Genomic DNA, 26819 nt, shown 5'->3' on the forward strand with positions numbered 1-26819 from the left:
GCGGGGGCCCAGAGGCAGGGCGCGGCTGCGCATGTGCGACCCGAGCGGGTTCCTGGCGAGGCCGGGCGGGAGCGAGCACAGGCCCACGGCAGAACGGGGCGAGGGTGAGCGGGGAGCCAGGCAGGGAGCCCCGGTTGTTTTCGCCGCAGCCAACAGCCCAGTTCCGCTTCCGACATGTTTGTCCCGACTTCCGGCGTGTTCTGATGACGTATACGGAAGCGGAGCGATGCCGGGTTTGACTCAGGTGCAGTGCCGTGGCCGTGGGAGGTTTCTAGACTCAGGATAACGAGAGGGCTCCCTGGCGGGACCTGGGCGGCCCAATCGAGCTCAACCCCGTTGGTGGTTTAGTAATACTGCAGTAAAGAGCCAAGGTATCTCTGGTCTTGTGCAGAGGAAGTCTCTTGACCAAGAAAGAGAGGTGAAGGAGTTTGGTATCCTCTTGGAGGCAAGGAGACAAAGAGCTTGAACTGTGAATACTTGAATCTGATTCAGATCATGCCAGTGTAGGAGCCCAGAAAAAGGAAGGTATAATCATGTTAATAGGAGAGAAAGAGGACTCCTTGATTTACTAGAGGCAGAGCCAAATCTTCCAAAACGTCTTGGCTCCTATATGGTCTTGACAACAGTCACTACCCCTTGAGGCTTATCTGTAAAATGAGAACTGTAGCATCTTTTCCAAGTTGTTTGGTTACAAATTTATGAAGCTCTTGGCACACTTTCCATTTTCAAAGTGCTGTATCAAGGGAGGCTAGTTGTTATTGGACTGACCTGTATGTGTGTGGGAGAAGGCAAGCTTCTGAATGTTGTGGGTGGGTTCCAAAATATCCTGAGATGTCTGCAGAGAAGGGAAGTGGCACGTATGGTCATTCACTTTGCAAAATATCTTGCAGTGTTCCAATTGTATGCATTTGTTCAATGGCATTGTCACAGTCTATGACTTGGGTGTGCTGGAAACATGGAACTATCCAGGTGATGGTGGTGGGTACATTTGGACCAAACCCTTGCTTCAAATTTGGCTTGATATTGCTTTGTTGCATAGTATTGTTACATAAGAAGACAAATATAGAATATGGGTTAAGCAAAAGAGCTGGGATATCCTAGTTTGATAAATTGCTTCATGAAGTCATTGTGGCATATGACAAGCCTCACTTTCTGTCTTGGTCCTTCATCTGCAACATGCAGTACACGTACATTGCTGGGTGGCTGTGAGGATTACTGAGATGCTGTGTATGACGTGTTCTGAATACTTAAACTGTATTGTTATAATATTTCTTTCGTTCTAGAGTGCAGAGCAATGTGCTTGGTTCTCCCCACCTTTGTACAAATTGATACTATGTACTGGCTTGTTTAAGTTTTTAGAAAGTGGTAAAAGTGCTGGCTTTGGCATAAGCAGAATATCTGTCGCTTATTACCTCAAGTAGTTGTGCAAGATGGAAAAGAATGCAGCCTCCTCAGTGCCCTTCTTTCCAGATCTTGAAAGTCAGCACATTCCAATGGAAAAGGGCAGATTCTACAGCAGAGAAGCGATAGCAACTCAGCGATTATGCCTAGGATGTTCCAGTTGAAGAACCTGCCTATCTGGGTTTGTTCTAAGCAATAAAGATTAATTTCTCCCACAAGGAAAATTGACTGATGGCTGTTTTTGACAAGACTTCTAGAAGGGAGGGAAAATAGTGGCAGAGCATTCTATCCTAAATTCAGTCCCTGGAATCTCCAGTGAAAGGATCTCAAATAGCAGGTGTTTGGGAAGCCCTTTATATTTGTTCACTTGTTCTTGCCACAGGGCAGGATCTCAAGTGGCTTACAGCATTTTGCCATCCTCCATTTTATTGTAATTGTAACTCTGTGAGGTAGGTTAGGTTGAGAGAGAATGACTGGCTCAAGAGAATCCAGTGAGCTTCCATGGCACTCTATCCACTATGCCACTCTGGGACCCTGAAAATTCACTGCCTGTCATAGTGACATACTCAGCTGTGTGAGCCAGTGGCATAAAATATCTTCCATATTTTCACACAGAGGTATTGCAAAAATACTTGATCATTAAAGTTATGTTTTACATGGCAAATTTGATACTTACCGTACATGGTAATTTGCTGCTATTAAGCAAGTAGGCATGCAGATTTGTGCTAGTGTTGTCAACGACTTCCTTCCTATAATCAGACCGTTATGGCCACTTTCTTAATTGTGAAGGCAAGAGAGATACCACAAAGGATGGTTCCTCTGGGACTTTTAAGTAAAAGAACCTTCAGAGTTTATGTTTTGTAGGTGCCCTGATCATGTTTCTTTCTAGGAGTCAATATCAGATCAGTAGATGGAAGTCTGGAGGAGAGGTGGAGGGAAGATGTCAGATTTTTGGATGCAATATTCTGTATTTAGATGCCAAGAATTTATCTCCAATCCTGTTTGCATCAAGTGATCTGTTTGAGCACTGCTTCTGAAGGATGCTATAATAGATTAGGTGGTTTTAACCAAGTGTTGAATGACTTGATGAAGGGTAGAGCTGTCATCATTTGTCATGATAGCAGAACAGAGCCTTCATGTGCAGAGGTAGTATATGACTGGAGAAAAGCCACAGCAGAGGGCTGTAGCTTTCCTTTTTTTGCTTGTGGGTTTCTCAGAAGCATTTCTTTTGGAAACAGAATGCGAGACTAGATGGGTCTCTGGTTTGATCTTATGGGACAGGCCTCGAAGTACTCCGTTTGGAACCAGATGTTGCCAATTCCTGTTACATTACAGAAACAAAGGCCTGCATTGTCAGGTCTGTGGTTTGTTTTTAAAAATGGGCTGTACCAAAGTAGTGCAACAAGTCTGAACTCTCCCAGAAGGCATGGCCCAATCTATGCAGGTCAGGAAGAGAAACCACTTGCAAGCTGTAAATGTAATGTCTGAGCTCCCAAAATCTCGCTCTGCCATTATTGCTACAAGGAAGTTATACTATGCTTGGGAGCAGCTGGCACCGTACTTGTCACTTTCTTGAGAGCAAGTGGCTGCTGTGTTCACAGCCTCTGATCCTGGCCTCTGTGGGGGGTTGAATTCAAAGCCAAGGGATCTTGTTTTCCAGTTATATTCTAGGTACAGTTGGTTCAGATTTCTATTTTCCTTCATTTGGAGCTGATACCTGTGACTCCCCCATTCACTTTAAAAAATTGGGGGGAAATTTGACTTTTAACAAAATACCAGTAGAGTTGAAGGTTTTTCTCACTTGCTGTGTGTCATCTCCTTCCTCCCATTACTTTCTTTAGATGGCAGCACGGAAGATCCTTGTTCTTTTTGGGAGCCAGACTGGGACTGCTGAAGATACAGCAGAGAGGATTGGCCGAGAAGCCAAGCGGCGTCATTTCCAATGCAAAGTCGAGGCCTTGGACAACTACAGTGTGGTGAGTGCTGCACAGAGACTCCCATCTCTTCTGTAGATTCATTCAGTGTCTTTACGCAATCGATATTGTCTTGCCTTCAGTCTGCCTATGTGCAGTATGGAGGTAATAGTACATCTTGTAAACATCCACATTTGCACCACTGCTCCCTGGAGAAAGAGGGTGTCTGGAAAGGATTTCTTGGGAAGCCACTGATTCTTCTCTTCACATGTTACTGAATTTAACTTGCTTTGCCTTTCAGGGTCATCCCCACAAAGGGCACCCCTCCCTGTTGCTTGGAAGTAGGCATCCTATTGCATTCTCCAGTTTAATCTGCCCATTTCTAAAGTGTTTTCTTTATCCAGTATTTAAGAACTGGAATTATAGGGGAGCTTTTATACTTTTGCATCAGCATGTTGTAATGTTTTCCATCTTTGAAGGCTGCTGCAAGCAAATCCCTTTAAACCATAGATTATGGTGTGGTCTAGTGGTGATACAGACTGTAGCTTCCGCATTGTTGTTCTGTAGTTATGAAGCAAATTGTGGCGCTCTTGGCCAAGGTACCAGGCCTTTCAGCAGAGGAACTATTTAATCTTTTGCATGCTGACAAAAATGTACATATTGGTGAAAAATCAGCTTTTTAAAACATATAGCCATTGAGACTAGACTTTGAATGCCCTGCTACATATGCAAGTACTTTAATTTGTTTTAATGACTGTATCACTGCAAGATCTGTTAATTGTATAAAGGCCTACTTTGCCTATTTGTTTGTTTCCTGAAGGCAAACCTGATCCATGAGTCACTGGTGGTGTTTGTCTGTGCGACCACTGGCCAAGGAGACCCTCCAGATAATATGAAGGTATCCTGTTCAATGCCATGATGTCGGGGTTGATCACTGGGCAATCTGACCTGGGAGAGATATAGCCAATTGAGTGGGATGCTAGAAAAAGCTCATCCACTGAGTTTGCCTGAAGCCTGAGTGCTTTGCAGCATTCTGTCCTGTCTCTAAGTTTGAAGCATTATTACACAAAATCTGACCATTGATTGTCGCAGGCAGGGAAGGAATCTCATCTCATAATCATAGCTGGTAGGGCTGAGAAAGAATCCTGTCTGGCGGGCAACTAAGAGTGAAGAAAGGTTGGGGGAGCTTGGTCTGTTTAGCCTGGAGAGGAGACGACTGAGAGGGAATTTGATAACTATCTTCAAGTATTTAAAAGGCTGCCATATTGAGGATGGAGCAGAGTTGTTCTCTCTTCCCCGAAGAGATTGACCAAAACCAATGGGTGAAATTTATTCAAATGAAATTCCGTCTCAACATTCGGAAGAAATTCCTGACAGTTAGAGCGGTTTCTCAGTGGAATAGGCTTCCTTAGGAGGTGGTAGGTTCTCCATCTTTGGAAATTTTTAAACAGAGGCTGGATATCCATCTGACGGAGAGGCTGATTCTGTGAAGGCTTAAGGGAGTGGCAGGTTACAATGGATGAGTGATAGTGTTGTGAGTGCCCTGCATAGTGCAGGGGGTTGGACTATATGACCCAGGAGGTCCCTTCCAACTCTATGATTCTATGATTCTGGTGTGACCTAACCTCCTAAACAAAGATAGGATGCAAAAGATTCAGGCTCCAGTGGATTTAACTTGTTTGTATCTTTCCCATTTCTAATAATTTTTAGAATTTCTGGAGGTTCCTTTTCCGAAAAAGCTTACCTGCCACTTCCCTGTGCCAGATGGACTATGCTGTCTTGGGCCTTGGAGATTCCTCCTATCCCAAGTAAGTTCAGTTTCTTTTTCTGCAAGAAAAGGACAAGAGAAATGGTTGGGGGAAGTTTTGAGCTGCTATGGTTGTTACCAGGAGCAAACACAGCTCTTTCGGAATGATGGGCAGACTCCTCTAACGACACTGCTGTGCTCTCTGTCCAGGTTCAATTTTATTGCCAAAAAACTTCACAAGAGGCTTCTCCAGCTTGGGGGCAACCCTATCATGCCTGTGGCACTGGGAGATGACCAACATGATTTGGGGTAAGAAGTTGGCTTCTCCTGCAAACCCCCAGCTTGCCGTTTGCTTGGCTTCCATGTGGGCCTGGTCTTGACGGATTTTCCCCCTATTCCCTCTTTGTAAACTCACATGCATAAGAATATAAGCCATGTTGGATCAGGCCAGTGGTCCATCCATTCCAACACTCTTGTGTCACACAGTGTCCAAAACCCAGGTCCACCAGCAGAGCCAGAACTCTCCCACTGTTGCCCTCCACCCCAGCAGCAAGAATACAGAGCATAACTTCACCAGACACAGAGTTCCACCTGCACTTTGTGGCTAATAGCCATTGATGGACCTCTGATCCACATGTTTGTCTAATGTCCTCTGGAAGCTGTCCAAGCTTGTAGCCACCACCACATCTGTGCCTGTGAATTCTGTGTGGTGAAGAAGTATTCTTTGGGTGAAGAAGTACCTCCTTTTAATTCTTCTAGGCCTACAGCTCATTAATTTCATTGAGTGCCCATGAGTTCTTGTATTATGAGAAAGGCAGATAAGAACCCATTTTTCTACGTTATCTTCTATCTAGCCTATACATGAGGCTCTGCCGGGTCACTCCTCAGTCTTTGTTTCTCCAAGCTAAAGAACCATAGCTTTTGAAATGTCTTCATAGGAAATGTGTTCCATCCCCTTAACCATTTTAGTTGCCCTTTCCTGCAACTTTTCTAATGCTATAATATCATTTTTTGTGGTGCAGTGACCAGAACACAGAATTCCAAATAATCAACTACCAAGAGCCCCCCTCCCTCCCTGCCCAGGGACTGTTCCTTAGAGTGAAACAATACTTGTTCACCAGCTGTAGAAGTAATCTCTTCTGCAGGAATATACCTAATTTTTTCATAACAATGCCCTGTTTCCCCTTGGCCTTCAGGTTCCTTGACAGTGGTGGGGCTGCCATTCTTGAAATGGGACACTTCTAACAAGTCCCCAAGGATCTTATCTGTGTCCCTAACTGACGGTTGGGCTTCTCCAGGTCAGTCACCTTGGCCTCAGGGGAGCAAACTCATTCCCTGAGAATCAAGAGCTCTTTGCACTGAGCACATATTCATGACTTGTGTGCAACTGGCAGATAGTCATACATGTTGCACTCCATGCAATACACCAGATAGAATGCAACCCCCTGCTGGCATTATACCTTCATAGTTGCTTCTTTTTAAATATCCCTTTTTGATTAATTTCCTATTTATGTAGATCTAATTATGGAAAGTGTGCTTACCCTTTTAGAGATGTGGAGATGTGGCCTGCCTTCCTCACTTCACTGCTGAATTCACATGTCTGCTAAACTTACGTGTTTATTCCTTTGATCCAAATACTTCGTCACTGGAGCTGGGGCACTTCTGCTCTGGAGCAGGACCTGCTTCCTCATCTCTTTTTCTTCTGTCTTAATCAAAACTTACCATCTTAGACATTTAGTTAGATTTTTCCAGCTGTGCAGTTTTCCTTTTTAATGTGTAAGGAGTTCCCATTTGAGAGGAAAAAATACAAATGATGTTTGGAGAAGATAGGGAACTAAGGAGATGGAGGTGCTCTGCATGGACTCAGATGCATGTTTCATTTTTGCGGTTTGCAAGCATGGAAAGACACAATCTCAGTGTTTGTGGGAGATCCTTTCTACCATTTGAAATAGCATTTAGGATCAAACACCGAGCATGCTTAGGTTCAAAAGGAGCTCCTTCCTTCATCCCAAATGACTCTCATCTCTGGTTTGTTTTCTGCAGCCCAGATGCAGTAATTGATCCCTGGCTTTTGGACTTGTGGAAGAAAATCTTAGCTTTGTATCCTCTACCTTCTGGCCTTAATATTATTGGTCCAGATATCATGTAAGTACAGAGGGAAACCAGCCTGTTGAGAATTTTGCCTTAAGTTGTCTCTAGCTTTGCTTTTAAAAGAAGCAAGGGGGCTATGGCTGCTATGAATGCAGAAGGGACCGCATTTAATCTCTGGCATCTCCACTTAAAATAACTGGGTAGCCGGTGATATGAAAAAGTTCTAACCAAGACCCAGGCGAGTCAGTTAAAGTAGACAATACTGACTAAGGCCAGTGGCCTGATTCAGTATAAGGCAGAGCTGTGTGTTCAGGATTCTAGCTCGTCAGGTTGAAAAGGTGTGGGAAAGATGTGATGTCTTGGGTCCCAGAGTCAGGGAGCAGCACCAGCACCTGCATAACTCCTTATTCTTTTCTATGGCTAACAAAATAAAAGGTAAAGGTATCCCCTGTGCGAGCACTGGGTCATGTCTGACCCTTGGGGTGACACCCTCCAGCATTTTCATGGCAGACTTAATACGGGGTGGTTTGCCAGTGCCTTCCCCAGTCATTACTGTTTACCCCCCAGCAAGCTGGGTACTCATTTTACCGACCTCAGAAGGATGGAAGGCTGAGTCAACCTTGAGCTGGCTGCTGGGATTGAACTCCCAGCCTCATGGGCAGACAGCTTCAGACAGCATGTTGCTGCCTTACCACTCTGCACCACAAGAGCCTCTTGGCTAACAAAATACCTGGTGCAAATAAGTTATCTGGATTCAGGGTTTCCTTTGCCGGTTCCAGTTTTGATTTTTTTTTAAATTAGTGCAGATGAAGCTCTCTACATGCTTCCGTAGATTCTTGTTATCTTGTTGATCTGCGTTTTGTAGGATTGTAGGGAAAGGGACTGGTTTTCTGTGGTTGATTCAGAGCTAGAGTATAGCTCTGCAAAACAAAAAGGGATATATTTAATTCCCCCCATGTTGCTCTCTTTCCTCCAGTTTGCCGCCCAAATTCACCTTTCACTATTTGAAAGAGGACTCTGACCCCATTCAGCAGGAGGAAGTCACCCGAGAAGCCTCTTCGGAATTGCATCCCTTCCCTGCCCGGATGGTGTCCAATCAGAGGGTGACGGCAGAATCTCATTTCCAGGATGTCCGCCTCATTGAGTTTGATGTCACGGGCTCTGGAATGGAGTGAGCTTTCATGTGCTTGTGCCCTTTGAGGCTTCTTGATCCCTTCTGTATGAAAAGCAGTGGGGAGCAGGCATAGAAATAGTGCATGGACCCAACTCTGACTGGGGGCCTCATCCTCCCAGTTACAGCTGCTATTCCTGCCAAGGAAAGCCACCAGATGCTCTGCCATTGTGCCTAGACCTAGACATCCACTAGGAACTGTATCCTGAGACAGCTTTGTATTCTGTTCTAATTACATCTGTATTTTAAAATTGCTGTAAGCCTTTTCAAGTCAGTTTTGGCCAGAAAGCAGAATAATAATGCAGTCATTCTAATCTCATGCCCAGGGCAGTGCATATTCTACACACCGTGATAGGTCTACCATTCTGGTCTCCCAGCAGTGGACAGCTGAGCTGTTTTGGGGAACTCATAAGCAGGTCCTGAAGGTGGCAGCCTTCTTCTGTTCCCAGCACCTATTGGGCATACATTGTCTTTAATCATAGAAGCTCTGTTGGGTTTGTCAGGATCACAGTTAGCATCAATTAATAGCCTAGCCTGCACAAGGCAGGTCAAAAAGGGATATCCTGGAGTGTTGACTGGAGGGTGCACGATACAGCAAGCCCAGTGAAGCTTTGCTTGCCCAGGTCTAACTAATGCCTCAGTGGGAGACATCCCAAGAATCCTAGAGAAACTGCCTTGAGTTTCACAATGGGAAAGATGAGATAAAAATGGTGATTGTTTTTTTTTTACTGTTTTGTGTTATTTCTAATAATAATTTAAAAGGAATAAAAGAAGAGCCTTGCAGGATCAGAACAAAGATCTGCCTAACCTACAATCCTGTTTCCTGCAGTGACCAACCACATATCCCCAGGCTGCCCATAGCAGGGGTACAGAGGCCCAGACTTCCTTCTGCCACTGTCCACAACAGCAGCCATTTGGAGGTCTGCTGCCTCTGAACATAAAAAGGCCCATTAGCCACAATAGCTCGTAGCAGTTGATAGGCTAGCCTCCATGAACTTGTCCAGTCCCCTTGTAAAGCCAGTTCAACTGATAGCAGTGAGTTCCACAAGTGAATTATGCATTGTGTGAAGAAATCCTTTATGTGCCTCCTGAATCCATTGCCTATCACAGTCACTGGCTTGTCTTATGCCTGCAGGGAGGAGGGGGGTGAACTGAGAGCTTCCACACCTCAGCTCCTAGCTATAGTAGCCCATGGTATACCAGTACTCCATGTTGATAGGACATGCTGGGAACGTTATGGGGTAGGCCCTGCTCTAATAACATTCATAGGAGTTAAAAGCAGAGTTACTTTTTTCTTTCCAGCAGAATCTTTACTTCCTGTCTGCTTCAACTTCTCTCTTGTTGAGAACAGGAACTGAAGAGCCTTCCAAACACTCCCTCTTCTGTTTTGTCACTGTTATCCTGCCCTTCATGCCAGGGAGTACGTGCTTCTCTTTTCCTGTGTTTTATTCTCACAAGAACCATGTGAGGTCACCTAAACCAAGAAACAGCAGCTGGTGTAATCTTACCCCATGGGGTCAGGGGAAGCATGAGGATATTCGCCTGTTCTAATCCCCTCCCAATTAGTGGGAGTGTGACCCCTTGTGGGAAAGGCCATACTCAGGTGCCATTTGTTCCCTGCAGGTATGCTCCTGGCGATGTGGTGATGATCCAGCCACGCAATGCTCCTGAGGATGTGCAGCTCTTCTGTGACCTTCTGCGCTTGGATCCTGACAAGCTCTTTGTGCTAAGACCCACAGAGTCAAGTATGGCCAGTTTCTTGAAGCTGTTCCCAACCACGTAGCTGTTTGCAATCTTGTCTAGGCCTCTTTCAGTGTGGAGTGGCTACTGCTCTCCTGTCCCCCACTGCCTGAGATCTGAGTAGCCTGTTCTTTTTCACTGGCTGGGAAGCCTGAGAGCTCTCCTGGAAAGATTTCCAACAGAACCTTTTTCCTGGCTGTCTTCTGCAGGTGGCCACGGAGGGGAGCGCTGGAGTCTTGCCAGAGATGTTGATGAACTTCTTCCTTGTACCATTTCAGACACTCCCCTTCCTGCCCTCCTGCCCCAGCCGTGCAGCGTGCATCACCTGGTGAGCCACTACCTGGATATATCCTGCATCCCTCGACGCTCTTTCTTTGAGCTCCTCTCCTATATCTCACCCAATGAACTGGAGCGAGACAAGCTGCGGGAGTTCAGCTCTGCGCAAGGCCAGGAGGACCTGTACGCTTACTGCAACCGGCCACGCAGGACAACTCTGGAGGTAGGGTGGGCCCACAGGTCTCTCTGGGTCTGTCAGCCCTCGCTCTACATCTGGGGGGCTTTGCAGCATTCAAATGATTCTGCTTTGGGTGGGGCTTTTCCACTAACAAACCCAACATTATTTCCTTCCCACCCCCCACCCCCCATCCCCAAGGTGTTGTATGACTTTCCTCACACAACTTGTGCCATCCCATGTGATTATCTCTTGGACCTCATCCCACGGATCCGTCCTCGTGCCTTCTCAATCGCTTCCTCGTTGCTGGTAAGGAAAGGATGATGTTTGATCTATTTTGTTGGCAAGGCGCGTATCACAAAACCCTCTGAGTTTTCAAAGCGGCTTATAAACCATTAAAAACAACAACGCTCTTATCCCTGCAACAGTAAAACAGTGAAAAGCTGTTTAAAACTCAGGGCTGCAGTAGCAGCAATAAGGCCGCATAGCAGAATGTAAACATTCTCCAGTTTCAGCTCTTAATCCCTTGGGAAGTTGTCCCCAAAATCGACTAGAGGTGGGGGTGGATGGAAGAGTATTCCGAAGCACTGATGGGCTAGTCTAGGAGATGGCCCAGATCCCAAAAGATGCCAGTCTTGCAAACCACTGGGGAGGGATATAGGCCCCTGGATGCCGTCTTAGAATGAGACTTTACTGGGCATCTCAGCGTGATGCTCCAGGGCTAAATTGTATACTTGGTGTCTCTTACCTTTCACCTGGTACTATCTAGTCAGACAGAGTTTGCCTCAGCCTTGGTTGTGGGGCAAATTGTCTGTGGCCGAACAGTGCTAGACTGTTGAACTTGAAATCCTGATTATAGCCCTTTAAGAGTTTTTTTTTTCTGTATTGGATTAGGGGCATAGGAAACAAATTGTATGCACAGGGGTAGAATACATCTTGGGTTGGCTGATGAAGAATTGCAAGATGCACACCACCCTGTTCATCTAGTTTAGGTAACACAGAGCCAAAAGCTTTGCAAGACTCTAGCATGCTGAATAATGAACTCAGATCTTGCAAAGATACAGTGGGTCTGAGCTACTTAACAACTTAAGCTTTGCACAGCCTATCTTGGCTACTTGGCATAGGAGGTGAGTTGAAGATCTTTCTCCTTACAGTTGTACAATTGAAAATACACAATATCTGCATTTTGTTTACTACCTGCTATATAAAGGGACTAGGAGCTATGCATTTCTTGCAGCCCAGCATCTGTTGTTTGAGTAATTGCTATAAATAAACTGGCACAATAATATACCTTTTATATGAGGTGTACATAAAATACAAAGGGCAGGAAATAAGAGACTTCCTTTTAACTTCGGGGACACAGCTATTTTGTTATTCCACCAGAAGATGGCACTCAAGAGGCAGGTTTTTAGCAGCAGCATGTGTCCCTAGGTAATATAAAACAAATCCGAATCATAGAATAATAGAGTTGGCATCCATAATACTCTTTACTTGGACCCGCCAAATGACACACAACTGCTGTGCAAGTTTTCGAGTTCACTAAAACCCTTCATCAGGCTGGATGTTAAAAATAATGCTTTAAAGAGGAAAGATGGCAAATGGCCTCCGGTGGCTGTCCGAGGAAAAATTTCAGTGAACTGAAAAGCACGTGGACAGGTGTCATTTGGTAGGTCTTAATAAAGGGTATGGAGATTGTGCTCTGATTTTGAGTGGGGGGGATGACTCTGGCTTCTCAATATCGCCCTAGGGTGTGTTTATGTCTGTCCTGAAAATGGTGCTACTTCAGCATCTCCTGTTTACTTCTCATAGCAGCAGTCTGCATCTGTAGAGCTGGGAGGAGAATAACGTGCAGCCCTGACTCCAGGTTCCCCATTGCGAGGTCGTTTCTGGATGAGAGGGTCATGAGCAAGAGTGAGGATAACTTCTTCTGTGAACATTGGGAAGCTCAAGTGGGTTTGATCAGAGGTTCATCTAGCCCAGTGTCTTTTCCCAACAGGGGCTAGCCAGATACTTCTAGGTAGCCCCTGGGTGGGTATAGCGTGAAGGCAACAACCTTTTGCAGCACCCCCCAAATGCTGAGACAGGGGCTCAGACACAATGCCTCTGAACACAGACTCTGGAGGGGTACTCTGGAGTTAGTCTGCTGCATTCAGAAATGTCTTGGGTCTAAAGAATTCATTGTGGCCTAAGCATTCATGCATCAGAACCCACTTTAGCAGATGCATTCTTTGTTTTTCTTCATTGTTTTATCTGTCTCATTGAAACATTATGCATTGATAGACCATTCCTTCTTCCTGAATTTGTCTGGTTTCCTTTCAGACATCTGAATTAATGATCCTTGCTGTGTTCTGTAGCAGTGAGTTCCATAAATTAATCATGCATTGGGCCGAGATGTACTTTCTTTTCTCTGTTCCAGATTTCGAGTCCATCACCATTACTGGACAACCCTGTTTTCTGTGAGAGAGGAAATAACGCTCCTATCAATTTTCTCCTTCCCATTCATAAATTTATAAAATGCTATCATATCTGCCCTTGGCTGTAGTCTCTTTTTAAACTAAAAAGATTTGCTCCAAATGCTTTTCCTTGTAGGAAAGGTACTCCATGGGTGATCTTTTTCATTACCTTCACCTGCATCTATATGGTGCAATTCCTTCCTGTCCAGTGCTTTTTTCTTAAAAGGACTTCCCTTTTCCTAGCCAGCTGGCCCAGGAGGTACCTGCACTTGAGACCTTCCACCCCAGATCCTGATTTTAGTGCTTTCCTCTATCTCTGTCCCTAGGCTTTCCCCAACAGAATCCAGATCCTTCTGGCTGTGGTGCAGTACAAGACACGTCTTAGTAAACCTCGACGTGGCCTCTGTTCATCGTGGCTTGCCTCCCTTGACCCACAGAATGGTAAGTGGAGCAGCACTGACCAGGAAGGATGAGATGAGTGGCCTTTACATTTGCAGCTTAGAGAGCTCCTCTCCTATCTTCACTAATTTCAGTTTTATCGCAGCTCTGCTCTTGCTATTAATATGTCCTCCACAAAGGATGCACACATGCAAGACAAACCCTGCTGGCACAGACCAAAGTTCTAGTTGTTTGAGAATGCAATCCCCCACAGCAGCCAGCCAGATACCGCTGCTGGGGACCGGACACAAGGCCTTCTGCGTATAAACCGGGTGCTGTCCCACAGAGCCACAGCCCTTTCTGAAAGCATTTGCTCTTTTGTAAAGAGCTAGAAGCTTTTGCTGAAAGCACCTGTGAGGCAGCATGGTTTGTGTGTCACTTCCATATGCAAAGATCAGTAGCTAATTGGCATGAAAAACAAAATGACTCTCAAGAACAAAAGAGCCCTGCTGGATCAGACCAAAGGTCCATCAAGGCCAGCATTCTGCTCACATTGTGGCCAGCCAGCTGAATCTAGGAAGCCCAGCAGGAGGACTGCAACAGCAACAGCAGCATCCAGCCTGTGCTCCCCAGCGACTGATTTAAAGAGACAGCCTACCTCTGGTAATGGAGGGAGAAGGTACCCATCATGACTAGCAGCCACTGATTGCCCTGTCCTCCATGAACTTGTCCACCCTCCCCCCCTTTTAAAGCTTTCCAAGTTTCTGGCTATGACCACATCTTGTGGCACCAAGTGCTGCAAATTAACCATATGCTGTGGGATGAAATACTTCCTTTAAAAGTAAAGGTATCCCCTGTGCAAGCACCGAATCATGTCTGACCCTTGGGGTGACGCCCTCCAGTGTTTTCATGGCAGACTCAATACGGGGTAGTTTACCATCCCTTCCCCAGTCATTACCGTTTACCCCCCAGCAAGCTGGGTACTCATTTTACTGACCTCAGAAGGATGGAAGGCTGAGTCGACCTTGAGCCGGCTGCTGGGATTGAACTCCCAACCTCATGGGCAGAGCTTTCAGACAACATTTAAGCTGCCTTACCATTGCTCCACAAGAGGCTCTTTATTCCATCCCAAATTTCTCGCCTGAACATCTGCTATTTGGCGTACCTGCTGCTGAAGTAAGCTCTTGTTTCCTTCCCAGGGGCTGTGAAGGTGCCCCTTTGGGTGAAGCAAGGAAGCATGAAGTTCCCAGCTTACCCAGACTCACCCACCATCATGATTGGGCCTGGCACAGGAGTGGCGCCTTTCCGAGCAGCGATACAGGAGCGGGTGGCCCAAGGCAAAAAAGGTGGATGCTCTTAAAGTCTTGGTGGGGAAGCAGCGGTTGATTGGGTACTTAACTGGAGTTAACAAGATGACATTGTGGATGTGCCTTGTGTGATCTTTTCTCCTTCCGCCTTAGTTGCCAGTAGGAGGCACTGTTGAAGAACACTCTTTGAAGCAGTGGTCATGAAAGTGGCCTACTCCTACAGTGATGATAAAAAGACAGATACTGGCCTGGTGTCTTATCACCATCCGCTTATAGGTCAAATCAGATCCTGCAGATTTGTTCACATTTCTGACAGCACTACACAGCAATGCATTATTGTTGTTAAGGCTCTTGAGAATTGTCACTTAATTTTCATCTCATCATCAACCGTCAGATTGAAATATATTTCCATATTTATCAAAATCTCAGTGATGGTGACTGGAGTCAGTGTCGCATCTTGGGCTCAGGTACCCACACCACTTTGAAACTTACTGGGTAGCCTCCAGTTAGTCCAGGGGTGGCCAAACTGTGACTCTCCGATGTCCATGGACTACAATTACCATGAGCCCCTGCCAGCATGAGGCTCATGGAACTTGTAGTCCAGGGACATCTGGAGAGCCACAGTTTGGCCACCCCTGAGTGAGTCTCTCTTAGCCTAACCTACTTCACAGGAATAAAGGAATAAAACATGGGAACCATCATGAACTCTATTTTCACTTAAAGGAAGGGTAGAATTAAAAATAATATCTAGTAAAACAGAAGATAAATATGGGACATACGGAAGAAAATGTGAAGTAACATGCAATTTTAGCGAATAAAAGTTGCCATTTTGTGCTAGAATGCATGAAATGCAATGAACATTAGCTGCAATGGTGTAAAATGCAGCAAACATGAGCTGCAATGGTGTACTGACAGGGAGCCACTGTGAAAAGTCCCAGTAGGCCAATGGCCTGGGGTGCCCTGGTCCTAAGAGGCGGCCTTCACCCCTTCTTGGGCAATGAAGGAGGTATATGGCTCTGCCAAGCTCCCATGCAGCAAAGGAAGCCCCCAACTAACCCCCACAGGACAGGCCCTGCCCGCTCTGGGCAGTGAAGATTTTTTTCTCCCAATCCATTTCCCTCTGCTACTCTTCATTGAAAGTGCACTCAGGAGAAACAAACCCAGGTTTGCTGTGCCTAAACTTTCAATGCTCCCAGGCTGCACAGCAACATCCCCAAGCCAAGCAGAGAGAGGAGTGAACCAGCCATGGAAAGGGCTGTGGTAGGGTGTCTATTTAGCATGCAGGAGGTCTCATATTCCATTCCCGCATCTCCAGTTAAAAGGACCAGGCAACTGGTGATGTAGAAGACCTCTGCCTGAGCCACTGCCCATCAGAGAAGATAATACTGAGCTTGATGTCTGATTCAGCACAAGGCAGCTTCCTGTATTGGTATAAATCACATCCTTAGATCCACACCTCCAACTGCTAACAAGCCAAGGCTTTCATTAATCAGTGTGCCATTAATTGCTGAAATACCCATCCTGCCATCCAATTTAAATTTCTAGATTAGAAAAAACTAATCACAAAGCATTTATCACATCTCACGGAACAGTTATTGCAGCATGACCCATTTCTAATACCTCCCATGCTCCGTTACTTCCTAGGGAATTACCTATTCTTTGGCTGCCGGCAGAGGAGCAAAGATTTCTTCTGCCAGGCAGAGTGGGAGGAGCTTGTGAAAAGGGGTCTCCTGATGCTCTTCACAGCCTTTTCCCGGGATCAGGTGAGTTCAGAGCCAGAGATTTTGCTGGAGTCAGCTGTAAACCCAGGCATGGCAAATGTGCTCCAACCCGTGGGGATCTTTAGTTGTTTTAAGTTTGTGTCAGAATTGTAGCAGGTTGACTCACACCTGGACTGCTCAGCACAGAAGCTGCCTTCCTGTGGCAGGAACTGATGTTGTATGCTCCACTTCTGGGCTCACCTGAAGAAGGTACTGAGGCCCAGGCCTACACTGGCAGACTTGGGTAGCTCACTGTGACTCAGATCTCCAAGTTTCTACTTTGAGAAAGTTTAAATCTGGGCCATGAGTGATTGCGGGCAGAGGAGAGATCGGTTACACACAGGTCCCAGGCACAAGCCCTTTTAGCAATAGGTAGCTGTAACTGGTGCCATGGAGAGGTAAGATGCAGCTAAAGGGTGTTGCTCTTGCTGCATGCATTCTGGTTTCTTCGGTCACAGGATGCTCACGACACTGAAGCATGGCCTGGAAAATCCTGCACGGTTCCTCTGTGGCTCAGGAGATTTCGCAAGGGTGCCTGTGTTTCTTCAACCTGCCTTTGAAGCCATGAGGACTGAATGTCTTGCTTTTTGAACTGAGACTTTCGTTCTTAGGATGCTAACCTTCTCTGCCTGAGGTTTCGTGCTCACATGGATCTGTAGAATAGACACTGGTGGAATTCCCATGGAATTCACAGTTACAGTTGTCAAAGTGGTTTCTAGTTTTTACCCACAGTGAGACGGGGCAGAGGAGAAAGCAAAGGTAGCCCATCACACGAGACCATAGGACAGCCTCTGAACTGTGTGGTATTCCGAGACCACCACTTTTCCTACCTGGGCCTACAAGTATAAAGAGATTTCCTTGGAATGGGCAGCTTGTCTCCTTGCAGTTTTCTCCTTTGGCCAAAATCTGGAGAGAGTGCAAGCATCCTGGATCTTTCAAAAGTCTGTTGGGTCATAAGAACATAAGATCGGACCAAAGGTCTATCTAGTCCAGCATCCCATCTCACACTGTGTCCAACCAGTTCCTCTGGAGAGCCAACAACAGGGCGTAGTGACCAAGACCTCCCCTTGATGCCTGATTCCAGGATCCACAGGTTTAGTGCCCTTCAATGTGGAGGTTCCCCTCAGTCATCATGATTAGTAGCCATTAATAGACATCCTCCCTGAATCTAATCTGCTTTTAAAGCTGCTTATTCCTGTGGCCATCCCTAAACCCTCTGGCAGTGTATTCCACATTTTAACCACTCTCTGTCACCAGTGCCACTGTGTGTTCCAGCCAAGTTTCTATAAATCGGAACAACAATAACTCTCACCCTTTCCAGACAGGCCTTGTTTGACCTTCATAAAATGGAGAGTTCCGTCTTTCTCTGGCTTGAGCACCTGGACGCCTTGTGTTTACCTGATAAAGTCCTGTCCTCCCGCTGACCTTGCAAGTGCATGTGCTTTGGCTGAAATTAGTGCTGCTTCCTGTTCAGTGCTCTTCAGTTTCTTTCAGTAATTGGAGAGTGGTTTTTAGAGTGTGTGCTGTGACTCTTTGAAAGTACAGGAATGCTGGCTCAATTTCATCAGATCTCAGCAGTAAAGCAGGGACAGCCTTTGTTAGTATTTGGATAGGAGACATCCAAGGCATGAGGTGGAGGCAGGAAATGGCAGACCACCTCTGTATGACTCTTACCTTGAAAACCCTATGGGGTTGCTGTGAGTCAGCTGTGACTTGACTGGGCGGGGGGAGCTGTGATTCAGTGAAGTGCAGGAATGGGTGCAGAAGACAGCCAGCATGGTGCAGCCTTTCTCAACTTTTTTTTTTACCATTGAGAAACCCCAGAAGTGGTACAAATGGCAGAATATTGTTGGGAAGCATAGCTGCATACACCCCCACCTGGGCCCTGTCCCCTTCCTACCCTCTCTAGGCCCATCCTTGGCCACTTGGGGCGTTGACATGACCATATATAGTCATATGACCCAATCAATATTTGACAAATTTTAAAAATATATCAAAAAATTAACTCCCACCCATTTGGGAAACCGTTCTAGGGCCATCGAGAAACCCCAGGGTTTCACAAAACCCTGGTTGAAAATGCCTGATACAGTTAAGAGCGGTAGACTCTAATCTGGAGAACCAAATTTGATTTCACACTTTCTCCACATGCAGCCAACTGGGTGACCTTGGGCTAGTTACAGTTCTCTTAGGGCTGTTCATCTCAGAGCAGTTCTCTCAGAGCTGTCTCAGCCCCATCTACCTGGCAGGGTGTCTGTTGTGGGGAGATAGATTCAAGTGGGTAACCATGTTGGTCTGAAGCAGCAGAACATATTTAGAGTTCATTGGCACCTTTAAGACTGACAAAATTTTATTTAAGGTATGAGCTTTCCTGTGCATGCACAATTGCACATTGTATCTGAAGAAGTGTGCATGCACACGAAAGCTCATACCTCAGATAGAACTTTATTGGCCTTAAAGGTGCCACTGGACTGGATTTTGGTAAAAACTGAAGATGGCAGGGGATACCTTTATGCAAGAAGGACCCTTCCTATCTTGACCAGGAAGGAATGCTTCTTCCTGCTAAGTCTCTGTAGGTTAGCTAATAGCAGTGCATACTTTTTTCGTCTTCTTTCAGACTATTCTTCTTCTGACAGTGTGCGTGCGCACAACAACTTATTTATCCCTTGAATAAAACCTGGTTGGTCTTAAGGGTGTCACTGGACACAAACTTTGTTATGCTGTTTCAGAACAACACGGCCACCCACCTGAATCTTAGTTCATCAGTTTGTTTGTTTTCATTTACTCATGTATAACCTGTCCTAGTCACTGAGTCTAAACGTTCAGACTAGAGATGCTGCCCAGTGTTGTTGATTTATAGCTTGCAATCTCCCTGTGCCACACTCATTAAATTCGTAAACAGTATGAATACTGACCCTTACTCAGGAGTCCTGCCTGTAACTTTGAAAGCAATATTTCTCCTACCAGTGTTCCATCTCCTGAGTGGACCGCATAGGTCAGGGATAGTCAAACTGTGGCCATGTCAATGGACTACAATTCCCATGAGCCCCTGTGTTCGCTGGCAGGGGCTCATGGGAATTGTAGTCCATAGACATCTGGAGGGCCGCAGTTTGACTACCCCTGGCATAGGAGGTCAAGGCTTGTTATGCTGGCAGCAAACTTGACTTGCCAATCCAGAAGGAGTCTCAGAGATGTGTGGATGCACGCTTCCCTGGAAGTAATCCCCATTGAGTGCACTGGGACTTACTTCCCAGTTAAGCATGCACAGGATTGCAATGAACAGAGGGTTTCCAGTGCATAAAATGTTGGCAGGAATATCAGGTGTGACAGCCTTACTTCTGGACTCCCTTTGTCCTTACTGTGCTAGATTTGTGATCAGCTTGGGATCTTACAGGGTAGAGAAGGGTACAGACCTGCTCCTTCCCCACCACCACTTGGAAGCAGCTGAGTCCCTGGAGAGGGCTGTGCCCTGTGATTCCGAACATGCAGCTCAGCTCTGGAGCATGGCCATCCACATTCCTCAAAGGGAGAGAATAAGAAGAGGGGGCAATTAGAGGCCCAGCCCGGCGCTCACACCCAGCTTCCGGCAGCAGCCAGTTGTTGAGGAATGCAGAGCGCCCAACACGTGCCGGCACCCTTTTCATTGACTCAGCATCGTCATTGTTGGCAACAGTCTCCCTCCATGCACCTGATTACTTGCTCTCCTCCCTTTGCTCCCTGTTGAACCCGGATCTGACTCTGCTGGCAGGCATGTTGAGTGGTTTGCATGCATGTGCCTATATGTACACATGGTTTCACCCTGCTAAGATGAGGTGTGCTCCAAATTTTCCCTCCACCAATCATCTTGGCTTCTTCTTAAGTTATTTTTTTTTTCTTTACAATTCCGTCAGTGCTCTTAGCACTCTGGGGTAGCATATTCTCCAGAGTAATAACCGGCACTGAGGCAGTCTACATTCTGTGCTGAGAAAAGTGGATGTCTTGCCGGAAATCGCCCTTATAAAGATCATTTTATTATTCTGCATCGTCTGAAACCCTGGTTTTGCTAGTTATGCTGAGTGGAACTCTGTCACCAGAATCTTACTCAGATTCTCTGTCCCCGAGCATCTTAGGGTCTCCCCTTTCCTCTCTCTTCTTGGCCACATAATTTTAAATACCTTGGTGATATTTACAATTAAAAGCAAAAACTGATTGTCTTCTCAGTTTTGCACTTGGTGATCCCAGCAGATTTGCAGCCCCTGAACAGCTAAATGTGTGTGAGAATGATGGCACAAAATGATGTCTTACCGAAGGACATGACATTTATAAAGATTGTTTACTAAGGATGTAACAAGCAAGCTTCACTTTCACCTTTGTCTATTGTGCTGATCCATGGGGAAACCCACCATGTCTTCAGGTTCACCTTTAGCTCGATGCCTAATAATTTGCATCAGGCATGGGCCTGTGTACTCCCTTGTTTCCACCATCATGCTGCACAAGCAAGGAGTTTCGTTTTGGAGACATTTAGCGTTCTGAAATCTCAGTTGCTGTTTTAAAGTTTCTAGTCCTGGTGGCTGCAATGGGTGAGGGCTTCAGCAGCTTGCACAGCGCCTGTCCCTTCCTCATGGTCAGTGGTTACAGCATACATTTATTTGTTTTATTTTAGTATTGATTAAAATTTGATTTCTTGTCCTCCACTATCAGACCAAGCTGGCTTGTGGCCGTTTACAATCCCCCACCCTCCATTAAAACATAGATAAAACAGAACAATCCCTTGGCAGCATAACCCCCCCCCCTTCCCAACTCAGGAGTCCAGAATTATGTGACTAGCATGTACATAATTGTTACAGTATAGAGAATTTAGTAATTTGTTGCTTTCAGAATTAGATGGGCTTTTTTAAAAGAATGTAGATACCTGTTGAGCAACTAGTAATCAAGAATGGAGTAAAGACACCCAACTCTCACCCTTAAATTGACCTTCTGGTGAACTACAGAATTCTGTTTTCTTTCGACTTTATCTTATAAGTCGGAAAATGGTGCGGGGGTGGGAGGTTGCAGGGAGTGTCTCTCAAGGAGCCAGGTATTTCCACAGGGTTATACTAGACATCACCGTGGCCTGGGTACTAAGTTTTTCGTAGCACATAGTGGAGGTGGGATTCCGATGACACCTTTGCCAAGGGGAGTCCGATGACACCTTTAAGAACTCAGGAGCCTTTATTGGCATAATGACACCAACAAAGCTTTATTCAAACCAACAAATAAGACCAACAAAGCTTTAGTCAAGATATATAAGCTTCTGTGTGCAAGAAGTGTGCTTGCACACAAAAGTTGTATCTTGAATAAAACTCTCTTGGTTTAAAAGGAGCCACTGGACTCAACCTTTGTTCCACATAGTGGACATGTAGATCACAGAAAGCAGGTTTCTTGGGGGAGAGGGAAGCTAGGGAGCATCAGAGCAGAGGGAGCTGGTGTAGCATCAGAATGGACAGCGTGTGAGCTGTGGTCCAGGAGTCACCAATTCAGATCAAGTCACCGTCACTTAGTCATTAGATGGACTGTAAACGGTTCACCATGTCTCACCTCAGCCCCTTCCTCCCCTCTGCAATATAGTGTTAATATTCCTGTCTGTCTGACAGAGGTGCTGTAAGGATTTCTGTGATAATTCATGCTCAGTGTTGTTATTAGACCATGCTTCTTCCTTGACATGCAGGAGCAGAAGGTTTATGTCCAGCACCGTATCCGAGAGAACAAGAAACTAGTCTGGGATCTGGTGAGCCGGGAGAATGCATACATTTACTTGGCTGGGTGAGTGCCGAAGAGCAGTGATGAATAAGAGCCAAACTTGTCTGTATATTGGGCAGATTGCCCATGGTGGTCTGAGACACACCAAATCCTTGCAGATCTCACTAGTTGGTGTCTCATCCTTGAAAATTACCCAGGAAGAGCTTGCCTTTGGTCGTAGATAAGGAAAACTCTGTGGGATCAAACTTACCAGCATCCTATTCCTGCCAGATGCCTCAGAAGGCCCACAGGGGCCTGCTGTTATCGTTCCCCTCAGCAATTGGTTGTCAGAGGTATACTGCCTTTGAATGTGGAGGCTCTATTTAGCCATCATGGCTAATCCATATTCATCTAATCCCCTTCTCAATACCTCCGAGTGTCATCAAGTGTCTCTGAAGGCCAAGGGCAGCTTCCTGGGGGCTTCCCCACAGCATGGCTGCCTCTCTGAGTCATGGCATGGCCCTGTGCCCAACTTCAAAGGAATTCATCTGTCAGGTTGATGCAAACTAATGAATGCTGAGCCAAGCCACAGCCAGCATGCAGCCTGTGGAGCAAGGAGTGGGAGGAAATATTTGGGGCATGAGGCCAGGTGGTGTTAAAAGTTTGAAGGGAATCTTGGCCAGGAATGCTCGAGGACATGCCATTCAGAGAGCCTGCTTGGTGTAGTGGTTAGTAGCACCAACTTCTAATCTGGTGAGCCAGGTTTGATTCCACATTCCCCCACATGCAGCCAGCTGGGAGACCTTGGGCTCGCCACAGCACTGATAAAGCGGTTCTGACTGAGCAGTAATATCAGGGCTCTCTCAGCCTCACCCACCTCACAGGGTGTCTGTTGTGGGGAGAGGAAGGGAAGGCGACTGTAAGCCCCTTTGAGACTCCTTTGGGTAGAGAAAAGCAGCATATAAGAACCAACTCTCCTTCAGTAATATCAGGGCTCTCTCAGCCTCACCTCCCTCACAGGGTGTCTGTTGTGGGGAGAGGAAAGGGAAGGCTATTATAAGCTGCTTTTTCCTTCTGGTAAAGAAAAGCGGCATATAAGCACCAATTCTTCTTCCTCTTCTTCCTCTTCCTCTTCCTCATATTAGGCCTAGTTCCCATAGAGGTGGTACCACATCAGGATACAGGGAACTGAACATTCTTCTATGCAATCCCCCCCCCCAAAAAAAAGTTTCCTGCATGTAGAATTTATTTACTACACTTCTATCCCTATCTCCCCGTTAGGGACCCAGAACAAATTATATCCTTCTCACCTTCATTTTAGCCTTAGAACAACCCTGTGAGGTAGGTTATGCTGAGTGTGGATGACCTACCAAAGGTCAGCCATTCAACTTCCAGAGCAGAGTGGAGATTCAAACATGAGACTTCCAGATCCTGGTCTGACATTTTAGCTAAAAAATTAACAGCATGGAGAAAGGTTCTAGCATAGCCCACCAGACTTGTTCTCTATGGCCACAGTATTTCTACAGGGAAGCATCTGTTTAGGTGAGCCCCTCCGGCCACAGTCAAATAGTACAGCACCGACTTTTTTTGTTTACTGTTTCGGAGAGAAATGAGCACACTGTGCCTTCGTTGAACAACATCAGAAGTCACTGAAGTGCATTCTAGGACTTCCTTGAATAGATCAGCAAGAATGAATATAACTTGATTCTACTGCAAGGAAGGATATGGAAACAGGACTGGCAGGGGCATGATGTGGCTGGAGCAGTTTTGCCATGTCCCTAATCCCCATCCTGTTTGGCAGAGTAGTCAGTCACCAGTGCAGAAGAGAAACTCTGGTTTGCACTCTCTCATCTCATGCTTGCCAAAACAGCTGTTTTGAATTAATTCGTGGGAATTACTGAAGCCTCTTGCATATCAGCATAAAGCTTCCAGCCCTCACTGTTAGAGCAAAGGATCCATCCCTGGATTTCAAGGAAACAGTCAGACATCATGAATAAACCATGGGTGGCTAAGCAAATGCTGGTTAGCCTACCAGATACTAAGTTAGGAGATCCTTGTTAGAGTACATGCCCTGGTGCATCTGCTTCTTTGTTCCTCTGTGCCTCTCTGCAAAGGAAGATTGTTCCTTTCTGCCACCTTTGAGGCCTGGCTGCTGCATGGGTTGATGCCACCCATGGATGGTGGATTCTGATGCCACATATTAGTTCAAACTGTGGTAACCAACAAGGTCCAGTTCAGTGCTGATCAGCAGCCTACAGTTTGTGGGCTCATCTGCATTCAGACAGTATACGGCTGCCAACTCTGGGATGGGAAATTTCTGGAGATTTGCATGTGGGGTTTTTGGGCAGGGGAGGAAGCTCAGTAAGCACAGTGCATTAGAGTCCATCCCCCCAAACAGGCATTTTCTCTTGGGGAACTTATTGCTGTAGTCTGTAATTCTGGGAGGTCTTCATGCTCACATAGACGATGGCAGCCTTAGTCATGACATACTGGACTTTGATCGAGCCAAAAGCCATGGCTGATTGTGGTGTCTGAATGCAGCCCAAGTATCCAGCACTGTCCCTTGTTGATGTAAGGGAGAGAGGGGAGGCTGAGCATGATTTCCCTCCCTTCCTGGCCAACATTCTTTCTCCCTACGCCATCTTTCTCTTACTCTTATTGTGTCTCTGCAGTGTAAGGCTAGTTTACCATTTCTGATTACCTCTTGTGTGTTTGTTCAGCAGTTCCTCTGGAACTGCTTGTCATGATCCTCCCAAGTAACAAATCTGTGGCATGGAACATGCCCTCTTGTGTCACAAGTGCTATGAGTCCTCAGTCATGGCAGACAGAAATCTTGATTCACCTCTGTCTAGCGTGGGGGAAGACATAGGACTGGCCCTCCAGGCAAAACAGGTTCTGTTTCGTGCTCAGAAACACAAAGCAGCCTGGAGGTAGGTGGGCGTGCCCTTGGCCAGAACAACAGCTTTCCTCTTGAGCCACCTGGAGATGTCTTCAAAGTTTAAAAGTTTTTAAATACGAGCCACTTCAGCCATGCCAAAACAACAACTGGGACATAGTCATGAAAAAGGCAGCAGAAGCCCAAAACATTTGAGAAATAAACCAAGCCACTGAATGTTCAGCTTCCATGGGGACTTTTGGAAGTTCCTAGTCCATTTTTAGTTACACAGAGAGAGAAGAGATCATGGATTAAATATTCTGCCCAGTTGCTCAGCAAGAGGGCAACATGCTCCCCATCTTCAAGACTTCTAGGAACAAGTGGAGAAAGGGACCAGGAGTGACTGACAAGGTCATGGTACAAATATATTTAATATAATAAAATTTGTAATTATTGTGTGTTTGAAAGTAAACCTGTATCTTTAGGCATCATAAACTCAGGCATTGGGTTGAAGCCAGGTGCAGTGAGTATCAGGGGTGAAACTAAATCCCCCCCCCCCATTTCCATGTCCAGGTATTAAATTGGCATGGAACCACTGACTGAGACACCCCTTGGTTTCTTCTATCTCCAGTCGTTCCGGCCGTTGACTCAACTGCACTAGAAGTTGGGGAGAGTTAGTATTTCTAACCGCCATCTTGTTTCTGGGTAGTATGGGGTTCATTGTGCAGTGTTAGGATGTTTTAACTTTGTATTGATGTTTTTTAGACTGACGTTTCATTGTTTTATTTTATACATATATGTACGTGTGTGTGTATGTTGTAAACTGCCATGAGCCAGAAATCCTGGGAATGGTGGTATATAAATTAGATTATAAAGAAATAAATAAACGGTGCATTTGGGTTTTTCTGTTTCTCCTTGACCTGAAATGCCCTTCCGAATTCCTGCTATGGGCCAGATTTCTTCCCCCACTTTTGAATATAGGGACCCCTTTTATGATCAAGGCCTACTCAGGGCCACAAAATGGCATGGAGATTGTCCTCAGTCTCTGTTTCTGTCCCTTGAAACCATGACCCTTCACTTTCCAGGAATGCCAAGCAGATGCCGGAAGCAGTGGCAGAAGCCCTGAAGTTTGTCTTCCAGTCAGAAGGAGGCCTCTCTGCCTCAGAAGCTGAAGAGTACTTTGCAACCTTGGATCGGACGCGCCGCTTCCAAGCTGAGACCTGGGCTTGAATTGGAGCAGAGGCTTGGATAGTAAAGACCGCTTCTTACCCAGAGGTGAACAGATGTAGCTAATGTGGGAGGACCATATCCAGACGCTGACCAACAAACCTCAGCCCAGGCAATTTGTCTGAGTCCCCTGACTTTTACGCTGCTATGGGAGAGGGAAAATGCTATTTCATTGTATCTGTGGGTGCATCCTCTAAATTACATTCCTTTCCGTGGACTATGAATAGCCTTTTATTGAATAAAATGGGTACACTTCTTAAGAGAGAGATCAGGTCACAAACGCTGAGGGATTTCTCCTGTTTTTTTAAAATTACTTCATTATGCAATGTGTAATTAACTTGTGAAACTCACTGCCACAATATTGGGCTGTATTGGGCTGTAGAAAGAGGAGAAATTCAACACCTCTTGGTTCTTACCGGAAACCTCCAGTTTCAGAGGCAATTCCATCTCTGAAAATTAGTGGGGTATATGTAGTAGAACTTCCAAGAGAATATTAAGCTGTGATATCAGGACTCTGGCTGAATGATTCTATGATTCTAAGTCTCACCACTGCCCCAAACTTATGAAGTGATCTTGGTCAGTCTGCTCTCCCCCTTCTTCCAATCTGCAAT

General features: G+C 45.9%; 1 protein-coding gene across 4 annotated transcripts; it reads left to right on the plus strand.

The window, feature by feature from the left end:
- The first annotated feature begins 31 nt into the window (after nt 1–31).
- NDOR1 (NADPH dependent diflavin oxidoreductase 1) lies at nt 32–26432 on the plus strand. 4 transcript variants are annotated; one of them, XM_077304983.1, is made up of 15 exons: nt 32–244; nt 3243–3377; nt 4135–4212; nt 5025–5122; nt 5272–5370; nt 7105–7206; nt 8129–8323; nt 9947–10068; nt 10342–10562; nt 10716–10823; nt 13294–13408; nt 14545–14691; nt 16297–16415; nt 22096–22190; nt 26067–26432. In XM_077304983.1, exons 1-15 carry the CDS (start codon nt 32–34, stop codon nt 26209–26211), a joined length of 1992 nt encoding a protein of 663 aa, XP_077161098.1. In that variant the 3' UTR covers nt 26212–26432. The 4 variants fall into 4 exon arrangements, with proteins under 4 accessions (XP_077161098.1, XP_077161100.1, XP_077161101.1 ...); XM_077304986.1 differs by having other exon boundaries at nt 220–371; XM_077304984.1 differs by lacking the exon at nt 32–244 and adding an exon at nt 686–1582.
- The last annotated feature ends 387 nt before the right edge of the window (nt 26433–26819 follow it).

The sequence above is a fragment of the Paroedura picta genome, chromosome 12, assembly GCF_049243985.1.
Source record: "Paroedura picta isolate Pp20150507F chromosome 12, Ppicta_v3.0, whole genome shotgun sequence".
In the NCBI taxonomy this organism is placed as follows: Eukaryota; Metazoa; Chordata; class Lepidosauria; order Squamata; family Gekkonidae; genus Paroedura; species Paroedura picta.